Source organism: Melanerpes formicivorus, unplaced genomic scaffold, assembly GCF_026170545.1.
Source record: "Melanerpes formicivorus ecotype bairdi unplaced genomic scaffold, bMelFor1.0.p_v2 SCAF_13, whole genome shotgun sequence".
In the NCBI taxonomy this organism is placed as follows: Eukaryota; Metazoa; Chordata; class Aves; order Piciformes; family Picidae; genus Melanerpes; species Melanerpes formicivorus.
Window position 1 is genome coordinate 8,448,680 of NW_027142365.1, and position 13,479 is coordinate 8,462,158.

At 37.9% G+C, this 13,479-nt stretch overlaps 1 protein-coding gene across 8 annotated transcripts in view; it reads left to right on the forward strand.

The window, feature by feature from the left end:
- The window catches only part of RBM33 (RNA binding motif protein 33), an 85,094-nt gene that overhangs the window by 17,099 nt on the left and 54,516 nt on the right, over positions 1 to 13,479 (forward strand). For all 8 annotated transcript variants that reach the window (XR_010988297.1, XM_068146000.1, XM_068146002.1 and 5 more), the window contains exons 5-7: positions 1,371 to 1,671; positions 2,755 to 2,865; positions 8,965 to 9,136. Coding sequence is in view for 7 of the 8 variants with exons in the window: in XM_068146000.1 (XP_068002101.1) it covers positions 1,371 to 1,671; positions 2,755 to 2,865; positions 8,965 to 9,136 (584 nt within the window). In the remaining variant the exon portion in view is untranslated. The remainder of the gene's footprint in view (positions 1 to 1,370; positions 1,672 to 2,754; positions 2,866 to 8,964; positions 9,137 to 13,479) is intronic.

The following is a 13,479-nucleotide window of genomic DNA, read 5'->3' on the forward strand; positions in this document are numbered from 1 at the left end:
ATGCACTACAACCACTCTGCTTTTAATGGCCTGTATGTTTTGCCAGCATTTCCTTTATTTACTGCATGTTGTGCAGACATATGATCTGAAAGGCCATGAATGTATATATATAACAAGAGATTTCCTTTCTGTCCTTGGCTGGAATTAGGATAAGGAGTCCTTTCCCTCTGTGAGATTGATGCAGGTGTGGTAAAATACCTCAGACCAGCAATCTCTCCATTGGCTGCTGTTTTCCTCTGTGTGAGAGTGAGGGTTGGACTGTTCCCTTCAAAATGGGGAATCCCAGTTACAGCCTTTGATTTTGCTTCTCTGTGTTTGCCCCTCATAAACACTGGGCCACAGAGATAGTTGTGTGCTTGCAGGAGTGACGGGAAAGTATCAGAGTGTGATAATATTGCAGGTTTCTGTAGAAAAGTATTGCATTTTTGTAATTTTATTGCCAGAGAGTGAGAGCCATGCTCAACTCCTCTTCCCTCTCCCTCCATTTCCATTTAAACTCATTTATGCCTCTCTAGTTGGGAGGATAATGATAATCCTGCATAATGTCTTAATTTTTGTGTTAAATCTTCTCAGTCTTGTAGATGTAAATAGCTCAAAGCTGCTTGGATCTTACTCCTTCAAACTTAGGAGGATAATGAATAATAGAAATATAAAAAAATACTCCTTTAACTTGTACTTGGAGCCAGCAAATCAATAAAAGCTTTTCCTTTGTGCTTTTTTAACTAATCTGCAGTTGGTTAGTTGCTCTTTCATGTGGTGATGGTACTAGCAATTGTACAGAGTAAATTTGGTGTTTTGCTTTTCTTCCAGACAAACTTGCCAATTTTTGTGTGCTTTTTTTTCCCCCAGTCTGTGCTAGTGCAGTTCCTGAGTGAGAATATCTCCTAGGTATTTAAATGACTGTGTAGTTTACATTAAGTAGAACATTAAATCTGCTACAAAAATGTAAGTTTGAATTAATTATCATCAAGAAGGAGCATTATTAATACATTTCATAAAAAAATACTTCACTAGTGTAATCTGAAATATTGGGAAAAGAGATACAGTTATAACAATTTTGTGGGGGTTTTTGTTGGTTTGGGAATTAAAATTGAATCCAGTCTGCTTTGGTTACCAAGCAGGACTTTTGCCAGTTTGACCTGCTAAACCCTCTGGTTGGTTTGATTCCCCTGGTCAAATAGCCTGCAGCTGGTGATAAGCTGAATGAAGTACAGTATGCATTATGACAATATGGCATGAACTCAGTGTGTGAGGTAGAATTTTGTCCACTAACTTAGACAATTTGTATTTATTTGGTTTTGCTGAGCCTTTGTGAGCAGTTGACTGTTACGCTTTAACCTCTGCATTTTTCCACCTCCTCTATACCACAGTTCTCAAGGTGTCACAGTTAGCCTGAATGCTACGTCTGGCATGCTTACATCATATGACCTCTCTGAGACCATCAACGATCCATCAATAGAACATGAGTCTGAATATGACCAAGGGGAAGATGAAATTGGTTATGACAAATCTGAAGCACCTGAAGTGTATGCTTCAGAGTATGCAGAGGAAGGTCATTATGAAGGGAATGATCCTGAACTGACAGAAGACCAAATAGAATATGGGGAAGAGCCTGGAGAAGAAGATGAAGTGCTAGACCTTGAAATCAATGAACCCCTAGATGAATTTCCAGTGAGTTTCTTTCTATTGTATCTTCAAAGATAACATTGCTTCATGTGCATAGGGTTTTAGGCTGATTTGAAATCTGTTTACCTCCCTAGGGAGGAGGGGAAATTAGACCTATTATCACTGTCTGCCAGTTTCTTTATCTAGGCTGTGACAAAGTTTGTGTTGACAGCTTGTTTGGCGGTAGGTAATGCTCCTTTGTCATGCTGCAAGGCAGTTGAGAATCATGACCTTGAGGATTGTATCCTTAAGGAAGAAAACAGCTTTGTGTGGTGGAGATACACTGCCAATTGTTAGAAGTACTTAATGCAAAAGCTTTTATCCAGGCTTTAGACAAGATCTGATAAAGTCCTTCGAAGGTGAAAAGATTATTGACCTGCTAAAGACATCTTTAAGGTGCTAATATCCCAAAGTGATTGATGTCCTGCTCCTTCATCCTTTTTGTAACTGAGAACTGTCTAAACCCGAATAAAGAGATTGGAGGTTAGTTCAGAAAATGTCACCTGCATAATTCAATATAATTTAAGCAGTGTATTAGAGAACATAACACTGGCTTTAATTGCTAGTGAACTGATTTAATTAGAACTGTATGTGGTCAGATGTTTCAAAAAACAAGCAAACTTAAAAACCTTTGCTCTTGTTTTACATTCATAATTGTTTAGAATTGAACCCCTTCATATGTAAGCACTTGCAGAATGCTTTATGAACATCTATATTTTTGATGGGGTAAGATCTGGTGTTAATGCATGTGTGTTAGATATCTTTCCTTTGTTAAGAGAGTGTTTGATTCATGAATTTGTAATCAAAGCATATTGTAGTAGAGATGTGGATGGGGCAAACAGTAGGTCTTTATGATGATATTGTTGTGGATCTGGATGAAAATTGGTTTGGCTATGTTTTTGGTAATACTGAAATTGTTGTCTAGTTAAACCCCCTGCTAATTATACCTTATATGTTACTTATCATTCTGGTAGATACAATGCTAGTTCTGGAAAGAGTTAACAAAGCATGCAGACCCCATCTCTTAATGGGTTTGTGATTCTGTAAAGTTAGCCTGTGTGTTTTCATCTGCAATTGTTACTGCCTCAGGATGAAGATTACATGCAATCATACAATGAGCAAGGAATGGAAGAACAAGAGGAATATACAGCTGATGAGGAGCTGGAAGAATCTCAGCCGATCACAAATGAATCAGAAGAGGTATGTTGTGAGTTTAATGGAAACTTAAAATAACTACTTGTTCCAGAATTTAGATTTGTGACTATTACTGGGAAAGAACTGGTGGAGCTTTGCAGATGTTGAATTATTGGTGGCATTGCTCTTTGAAGAAGATGAATTGTGATAGCATCTATATTGTCAGATATATCAGATCTCCTCTCCCTCTTGGGAGGAAAATCATAAAAGAAAATTCAAAATGCCTGTTATTTAATCTGAGCTTCAACATAAGAAACTTCAGGGGCCCTTTTGGGTAGGAAAATGATGTTAATACTGCATTTAACCATCTGTTAAATCTCTAATAACTATGGTGCCTCACTATCCAGATGGCTAATTTTGCTGCTGTTGGGAATGTAGATACAATTCTTGGGCATCTCACTTCGAGGAGGTTCATGAGTGTGGAAGCTTCTGTATGTTAGAAAGACAAAGGTCAGATTATTTAGAAGAGTTAGGGCTGAAATTCTTCAATTAGGAAAAGGAATGAGTTTTCTCTTGCAAATGAAGCTTATGCCAAAAACTGTCACATACATGTTCACTGGCTCTAGCCTGGAACAGTGGTATTATACTTGTTAATAATTTGCAGCAAGTTTTTGATGTGGTTTTTTTTCCTTTCCCCACCAGGAATCTACTTTAATATTACTTTTATTCCAGTTCTTAATTAAATAGGATTGAATGGATTACCTGCTGAGAAGTGTAGTCAGAGTATGTTCCCTCTTTGGAGCTTTAACTCATCAGGAAATTAATTCCTTGAAGACACAGCAGCATTATTCTATGAAGTTCTAACAAATGGGTGTGCTGGATCCTCTAGTTGTATTGAACTTATTATAATAAAGCAACATTCTTTGGTAGGTGAAGAGAGATTCATTGAAAGGAGCCCACCTGCATTGTTCAGTTTTTGCTGTTGCAAGTATGACATCTTGCACCTTAATGTAGTTAATTTCCTACTTCCCAAGTACTAAATCTGCTGTTTCAAAGAACTGTGAAACACTTTTCATTCCTTTACTGGATTCTATATGCTTTCCTTCTGGTGTTTTAAAAGCAGGCTGATAGATTTTGCTATTTGTTGCCACAGTCTTTATGAGCCAGGAAGGCACTGCACATCACAGGTAGCTGGGATTCACTGTCACACTTACTGTTTTAAAGCACACCTTCATTTTTAGGGTATCCTGTAGTAATCACACTGTCTAAATTTGTCCAGTTCACAATTAAATTCCCTTGATTCCAAATCTAACATTAATGCAAGTTTTTAATTTGTTTTGTTAATAGAGCTTTGTAGAGAACTTGTTCATTGTGCAGTGTGAGTGTTTTGGTCCTATCTTCATTCAATTAACCTACATTCAGACTTCATTCTGCTGGCTTGCAGGTTGCCACAAGTTTCTTGTTTTCAAAGCAGTATCATCTGACAATAGTAGCAGGTTAACAACTGTACTCTCCAAGTGAGAATATCACCAAGAGAGGTAACCTTTGTAGAGTATACAATTGGTTAGTAGAGTATGCACTTGTCTCCAGCTCAGAATAGTCTTATTCTTTGAGCATTGTATAACAGCATTCCTCCTTAAATCTCCTAACACTCACTGCTTGCCAACAAGGACAATTATTGGCATGCTTCTCTAGAAAGTGCAACACAAGAATGGAGCTGTAATAGATGTGGTACAAATAAACAGCATTAGTATTTCTTCATTAAAATTTGGCATCCAAATAACTGAGAGTGAGCCGATAAAGGCTTTGGTAGCGTTGTGTTTTAAGCAATTTCCACATTAACACCAAATTAAGCCTCTCATTTGCATGAAGAAATTTTGTAAACCAAGAGATGACAGCTCCTGGGGGAACTGGAACATAGCAGGAGAAAGCTGGTGAATAAGGGAAGTGAGACACCTCTTAAGAGTGGCACTCAGGTGGGATGAGTGTGGAAGAGGCAGGAAAAGTTTGTCCTTGGCCACATCAGTTCAAGACATACTTTTTCACTTGATGTTTAATTTGAAGCAATGCTTAGAACTTGGATTTTGAATAAATAATGCTCTTTGTGGAGCTTCCTTTGAAAATGTAGCACTGCTTCATAAAATATTTTTGCTTTCCTAAGATAGAAAACAAACCCCAGTAGCCAGAAGTTGCAGCAGCAAATAGATATGGTAAACCTGTCAGTTACATCAGTTACCATGTCCTAAATATTTTTAGAGGAATAATGTCATTAATTATTTCTGTGAAACGTTCATAAATATGTAACCTCCTGAAATAAGAATGTTTAATTTCTTTGTTTTATTTTAGAACTAATCTGCTGTGAAGCCTTTGATAGGGAGTTTCTCAGTGCATAAATTTAAACCATGTTTTGGGTTATACTGTTAAATTATGAGTATTTTAATTAAGAAAACAAAACAACATGAAGTGCTTTTCTTATGCTAGAGTGCAGACCTAGGGGAAAAACCAAAAGACCAGTGTGTCTGTCTGCTGAATTGTTCCATCTCTGTTTAGCCTAAACTTAGTGTTTTAGTTCTTTTGTTCGAATCTGAAGACACTACCTGTCAGCCTGGAGGAGAATGATGTGAAAAGAATGCAAAGAAAAACATCCAAGAAGCGCTTTGGTTTGTTTCTTATTCTCCCTTTTATTTGTTTTTTTTTCATCTGTGAAGTGGAAGTGCCTTGGAATTGGCATAACATCCTCTTACCTCTTCTCTGTGGGAGATCAAGATCCCTTAGGACTGAGCAATTGCTGGTGTTTTAACATTAGCCTCTGGTAGAAGCCACCGCTGCTTACTGTCTAGCTAGTTATAAAAGTTCTTTGGTTCACCTTTGTAATGTTTCATGTGGAAGAAATCTTTCTTACCCTTTTCATGACTTACCTGTTTTGTACCTCTTAGTGCTTTGAGATAAAGCTCTTCAGAGCACTTGCCAGTTTTATGTTTAGGAAGATCTTGTGCTAAGATGAGTGTTTATTGTACTGAGTAGTGTTTTCTCCTGCTTTCCTTGGGCTCTGTTAACAGTCCTGCAGCTGTGTGCTAAGCTGTTCTGTGCAGGAGCACTCAACTCATTCTCTAGAGCAGATTGTAACCGAGTGTGGGGAGGTCTGGTCAGTGGTTGGGACTTAAAGGCATAATCATTTAATGAGGATGGCAGAAAAGTCTGACCTTGTGGTACAAGAAAGGTCATTATTTTTCTTTTAAAGGAAGGGTCAGCAGAGCTCTTTGGTAACTTCGTCATGGTGCCATAATGTTAATCTTGCTTTGAGGAGTGCTGCTAAGAAGCCTTGGCTGGCTAGTCCATTCGTGTGACCTCAAGTGGCTGTTCAAGGGCTATTGATGTATATGCAGAGATATTGATGATCAGCAAATATTAAATAGGATCCTTTAAGTACTAGAATTTGAAACCTAGAATCCATTTTTATACTGTAATTTTGGCAAAAGAGCTCATCCTGTTAGGCTGGAAGTTGGGAGAAGGTGATCTAAAGAAGTCTTGCACAGTGCAGCTGTTGAACAAGTTGCAGGGGAAGGGTGTATCCTTCTGCAGCAGCTCAGATAACCTGTCCTGTAGCTATAGGGAGAGAATGTAAGGTTGACTGTCAGACTTGCTTGCATCTCAATCACAACTCATATAAATCCCTCAATACTACATGTAATCAGACCTGGACATGGGTGAGTCAGCATTCTTGAGCACTGCCTTGCCTTGGTGCCTGCTTTTCATTAGTTTTTAGGACTTTATTGTCTTTAATGTTTAACACTTGTATGGCTGTTTGTTAATAGATGGCATAAGCATTATATTGGAGTGATTTAGACTCAGAAGAATACAGAATTGATGTGACTAAGGATAGAACAGTGCTGGGCTGGGAAAGTTTTGAACAATGATTTTTATTGTTGCATGGGAAAATAGCACTCATCTGTTACAACTTGCATTTATTTGTTTATTGATTGATTTTCAGAATAGATTTTTTTTCTTCCAGAATTCATAATTATCAAAAGGCAACAGTGTCCACACATTTTCTGTAGCATTTTATTGAAGCATTGCACTTTTACTCAGGACAGTGCAGACTGCTTTAACTGTTCTGGTCTTGATTCCGCAGCCTAAGCTACACATACAGCCTTGCACAACTGAGTGCACTCAAAAATGAAAGCTGGAATTCCAAGGTAGCTGTTAAGGGGCATGGCCATAAAGAGTGGATGTGTCTGGGGTTTAGGCTCTGTAAAGTAAACCAGGATGCTCTATGTAGTGAGTGTGTCAGAACTCTGGTTCTGACTTCCAGATCCTAATCCTGAAGGGAAAGTTTTTGAAGACAAGCATTGAAACAGTAAACTTGCAGAGTTTGGTATTTAAAAATGGTAGATGTAACAGAAGGATTGCTAGTCCTTTCTCTTTTGGGAGTCATCTCTCTTGAAAGCAAAACATTCAAACCTGTCTTTCTCCCTTGCTTTTGTTTGTTTTTGTTATACTACTTGAGTATCTCTTTCCTTGTTAACATCCCTCCTCTGTTCCATGAGTCTCAACTGTCTGTCCTCAGAGGTGCCTTGATTATACATGGATATGTTAATCAGACCAGTTGTGCTCAATTCAGGTTTGCTTTTGAGGTTTGGATTTCTTTCAGTCTTAAAGAACATATTTTCTCCTTTTTTTTCTTTTTCTTGTTTTGTCTTCCTCTGCTTTTAGCTACATCTTCTGATATGATAAAGTTATTGTATAACTGTAAATATTTTTTTTAGAGGCCTTAAAGCTTTTTGTAAACTTCGGTGGCTGTCTTAGCTGTATCTTAAAGCATTTTTGTGAGATCAGGAAATGTGGTGCTTGGAATATTTGCCTGGAATAGATAAAACACATTTTGAGATATGAAGGTGATAGAATGAAAATAACTTGAGATCCATAGCCCATTAAAGCTCAGTAAATAAGTATACAGACCATTTATTCAGCAGACCAAATTTGGAATAGCTTTGAGCTTAATTTCATGTGATGTGCTGTCTTTTATAATAGAAACTGTCTTGCCAGATCCTCTCTCTGATCTTGTTTCCCATGTTTCGTTTTGGATGAAGTTGGGCTCCTTGATAAGAAAAATTGCAATGACTTCCATCATTTTGCCATGAGCTCTTTATGGCGTGTGGCTTAGTATCTGTCCACCTGACTGACACATTTGCTGTACCTTTTTTCTTTGGGTTACTGCACCAATATGGTTAATTAAGAGACAAAACTGGTTTTTTGCATGTTATAGTGCCCTTTTTTTTATTTAACAAAAGCCATCAAAAGTTCTGCTGTTCAGAGGCTTTGCAAGGAATTAAAATACATGTGCTGGCTCTAAGAAATGAGCAAGTAGACCTGCACAAGAAATAACCAAGTACCCAGTAAGCCAACACTTTATGGAAAATTGTACTTTATTAGAACTCTGCTAATATTCAACTCTAGAAAGCAAATATAACTTGTATAATGTCCTGAACATTAATTTTATTATCCAGCACAGGGAAATGAAATTGATTTTTTTTTCCCTCCCCTCTTTCATTTTTTTAAGGAGAGGGATCCATTTTCATTTGGGACATTGTTTCATCTATGTAAATGTTCTCTGTTATACAGAGAACTGGAAGGTAAATGAGGACAAGGGAGTAGCATACAAATTTTAGTACATTCAGATTTTATCTAATCCTGTTCTCTGTTCCCTTCATCAGTTGCTGAATATATACTGGGAAATATTCATGGAGTAAAAAAAAACCAACAGACGAGTGCAGTTTATTCCCAGAGGAATAAAATTGATATCTAAGATTGTCTGGGTTTTGCTGTTTTGTGGTTAGCGTTTGTATTGCTTGAATCTGGTAGTATCCTAGGTTTGCATTTGGGTCAATTCAGTGATAAAATGTTTCTCTGTGTGGAAAAAGTTTCCATATTCCCTTAAATGCTAGATCTTATCAATAGCTGTTACTATGTAATTAATTATATAACTAATCTCTTCATAATAAAAAAAAAATCCCATGCTCATAAATGTTCCCTGAGTTACGTATGAGAAGAATGTATAATGCTAGCAAAATTCATACAAAGCTTGAAGAAAGCTTTGTCTTTTGACACTCACTGATCTCAAGAATGATTTTTCAGTTTGCTCATCTCCTGTATTTTGTTATTCAGGCAGCTATTGAATCTCTGGAACTTCAAGAAGAAACTAAAGAAGAATCTGATGAAGAGGAGGATGATGATGAAGAGTCTGGCCGATTACGTTTCAAAACCGAACGGAAGGAAGGAACCATAATTAGGCTCTCAGATGTGACAAGAGAGAGGAGGAACATTCCGGAAACTTTGGGTGAGGTTTTGTACCAGTGGACTATTTTGAAAAGTTCTAAGAAAATAAAGTAAGAGAGGGTCTTGCCAGAAATTTTAGGAAAGAGTTTAATGGTAAAAGAAGACTTGCCTTCTAACTTAGACTGGCCTATGTATCATGTTTTGAAAAACAGCACAGGTGTTAAGTAGACTTTTGTGGTGTCTTTAAAAGCCTTCCTGCTTTCAGTCAGCAGTGATCCCATCTGTGCTTCACTGTGTATTGTGAATTTAAGGAATTCCTTTGGACTTCCATCCTTGGAAAATTTTCATTTGACAGCACAAATCTTGTTACTAGTGCTCTGCTGTGAAATACCTGCATGTTTGCAGTAATCCCCCCAGGAACTTAAGTGTGCTGTGAACCTCTTGCACTCCTACTGTTGATTGGCATAATCAACAGAAGATTGCCAGAAGTTGTCCTCTTGCCTTGAAAGTCTTGCTTTGCAAAGGATGCAAGTTCTAAGGAGTTACATAGTCTACTAATAAATTTGGCTTTTACCTTGTAAGCCTTAACTCTGTAACAAAGGTGTTGCAGCTAAGAGGACTTGTTCATGAGCAATAACGAGTCAGCTGCAGAGACAGAACCAGACTTTCACAATGGTATTCACATAGGCCATGTCATGCTGTGACTGAGGTATCAGTGGATGGTTTTGAATCAAGATCTTTCTCATCTGTTTGTAGTTAGCAAATAGGTCTTCTTACTTGAAGTTTCAGGCAAAGTGGGTATCCAAGGCCTTTAATCAGCATTGTTTTAATGGATTTGATTCTTATTAGACTAAAACTGACAGGAACTCTAGATGCATTGAGTAGTCTCTATAGGCAAGGGATATTTTAGCTGAGGTGCATTGGAAATGTATTTTCAGCCATGAGACCATATTTCTGCATACCACAGGCAGACAAGACCTTATTTATACAAGAAGTGCTGGTGGCTTTACAAAACTGTTTATTTTCAGAACAAAAGTGCACTGGTACAGTTAAATCCCTGCACATAATTGCCAGGTAAATGACAGCTGCAAGTATTTTCATCTGTGAATTGACTCTAATATAAAGATAAAACCAGCCAATGAGGAGAAACGTGTAGTGGAGCTTGACTGTTAAAAGAATAGTGATTTAAATTGGACTTGCTTTTAAGTGTGTTTTTAAGTGACTTGGGATGTGGCGCTCAGATATAAGGAAATGGTGGTGCAAATGTGGGTGAATCTATAAGTAAAGAGCCTTTTCTGAAACTCATCCTTGGCAAAATTGCAATCTTTGTGAAATGGTTCTTGTTAAGATGGAATTTGCATGTTAATTTGTTGATTAAAAAACCCCAAACAGTTGGCCACATGAAACAGCAAAAAATACATGCTTGCTTAGAAATACCTGCTTGCTTTTGAGATTATAGAGCAAATTTTTACAGATGCTACTGGTTTAAAAATGAAACTTCATTACAGAGCTACATCTCCTTACTTCAAAATCTGAACAGAGTTGAGAAAACACTTAAAGAGGAATTAACATTTCAGTTGAAGTTACAAACGTAATTTCCATCCTGTCACATTTTGGTGACCTTTCGTGACAGCTTGTCTCTATTGGAGGAGTGCATTCTTACTTGCTGATTAAAGATGTCATTTGAAACCATTTTATTACCAGCAATAGTGAAATTAATCTTGACACTTGGAGACACTAGAAAAATAATTGCTGATTCACTACATTAACTGTGTGTGAAAGAACTGTACAGTCAAGATGAGAATAGGTGTGTGCTGGTAAAAAATTGATAAAAAATGTGGAGTATTCTCATGAGTGTGTAATTTTGTTTGGAGCAGCCCATTCTTCTCAAGTTGTTTCTGTTCAGTGACCTTTGATAGGTGCTCAAGAGACTGAGACATTCAGACATGATCTTGCCTTGTAAGAAGCCTAATTCTATTCCCGGGTTCATTAAGAATTGCTTTCCTTGCATGCGACTTCTAATCTAATCAGAACTAGCTTCTTATCATCTTGAGTGAATATCAGTGGTAGATAACTTCTTGCAATGACTGAACTTTGATTTCCAAATTGCCTTTCTGAGTTTAGAGTTGTAGTATGGAAGACGGCAGAAAAATTGCACTGCTTGCCCTGTTCTTGGCGGGGCGGGGGTAAGAAGAAAACCCAACTAGCAGAGTGCCCAGAATGCCCTGCAGGATGTGGATCCTCTCTGATTAAAGGCAGGAGAGCTATAGCTTTACAGTGTAGTGGCAGCATTTTTTCCCTTAAGTATATGAAAGCTAATTGTCTCTCTTTCCTTCACACCAACTAAATGCCTGTGTTAGCCCTTTCACATTTAACAAGCCTGGGGAGAATCTGAACTTGCTGCAGGTATGGACAGGAATGAGACTTGAAGTTAGAGCTTTGTTTTTCCTGTTAAACCAATTCTATTTTTTTTAGTTGTGTCTTTTGATTGCTTTGGACAGGAGTACATTTGTCTGGTTTTCCTCACAAATCCACCATGTGCACATTGAGTATTCTACTGAGACTTGAAAGAGTGTGATTCCTTGCCCCTTCCTAAGCATGCTGTTAAATATTCCTGGTAACACCTGATTGTCTTGGGCTCTGCAATGTACTGAAACAGGTGCTAGGGCAAAGGTAGCATTTTATAGGAGTATTTGTTGTGGTTGTAAATTAAGGCTTCATGCCACCGAATTGCAGTGTCAGAGGGGAGAAAGAAGGAGATAGAGAAACTTGGCACCAACCTACAGAAATGAAATAGGAAGCTGTATGGCAGGTCTTGGGTTTCTAGGATTCTGTCATATTTGCTGTGTTCCTAGACAGTCTGCAGATTCTAAACTTTGAAAAAGGATAGAGCCCCTGCTTTCTGCAGGTGCTGAACACCCAAAACCCAGGACATGCAATTTCACAGTCTTTGCAGTTTGGTCATTCAGGTAGATTCTGTATCCAAGTAAGAACAACTGCTGCAGTGCGAATGCATGGCACTTGCCCTTTTCTGCCCTTCTGTCAATCCTCAACTTCAGAGACTAGTTGAGATTACTTATGAAGATGTTTGAGATGGTGGTTTAAGTAGCTTTGACTATTAGAGTCACAAGAAATTGAAATAGTTTTTTCTCATTACTTCAGTTCTGTGTTCTTGATGAAGGGTGCGTAGTGATGTGGAGACGTGAGTGGTGTCTCAGCTGCCAGATACAAATTGTTTGTGTTCTGATCTTCACATATTATGGCCACTGTGTGTAGTGTTAGCATGTCAGAACACTGTCCTGAAAATTGGTCCTTGTACCCAGTCCCTTTAAGAGCAGAGTTTTTAGCTGGAAAATTCTTTCATAAACAGCCATTTATATGAATTCAAAATATGTTTGTATTTGTCAGGAATGTGTTTCTTATACAGTGGTTTAATTTGGCCCTGCTAGAAATAGAAGTCAATTTTAGCGATGATAAGGGATCTGAGCAGCACATAGGAAAATCCACAGCTGCATGTTTGGGCTAAAATTCATCCCCTCTAAGTAAGTGAAGCCTTGTGAGTGGTGATGCTCCTACTGTCACAGTGTGCTTCTCGAAGTTTGTTGTGCACTTTCTCTGTGTTTTTGAGTAAATTGACTACCTAGGCATGTTACTGCTTGGTTTTCTTTTCATGTATTCAATATTCTCCCAGATTTCAAGCACATTTAGCAGTCTTCATTGAGTACCATCTGTTCTCTGGTGTTTACTTGTGATGAGAATTGGGTGGGTGTTAAAAATGGCCATGTCTTTGACTTAAGCTAAGGACAGATTTTCAAGGCTGCTTTCTCTTAACTGGAATTACTGTTTGTAAATTACAGCTGGTTCTTAAATCATATACAGTAGAATAATTATCAAGTAGTTACATACTGAGGAAAACCAGTTCAGTGACCAGAAAGCCCTTCTTTGGAACAGGCCAGTGTACAAAACCATTTGTCAGATAAAATCTGTTCAGACAGAACACTCAACATACCCTTTAAAGTTTAGTGGAGGTTTCATTGTAGTGCCTGACATCTCTTCAAGTAAGTGAAATGTTGAACACAAAAGCGAGGAGCCACAGCTTCCTCTTACAGCATAGGGAAAACATCAATAGCATTTAAAAAACCACACAACCAAATGTTTCTGTTTATGTTTGTTTATTTACCTGCTGCTCTTTGCATGTGCAACAGACACGAGTACCAGTGTGCTTTTCCTTTTAAAAGATGTCTTTAATGAAATGTTAACATGCCACCTAAAGGAGATCAAAGTGCCTGCAAATTTTGTTAGTTGCAGGGGTGCTTCTGTAGTTACAGCAATGGTGTTTCTTTTTTTCCCCTCCATGATGTTTTTCCTATCTTTGGCATGAAGCTAATTGCCTCTTCTCTCTCT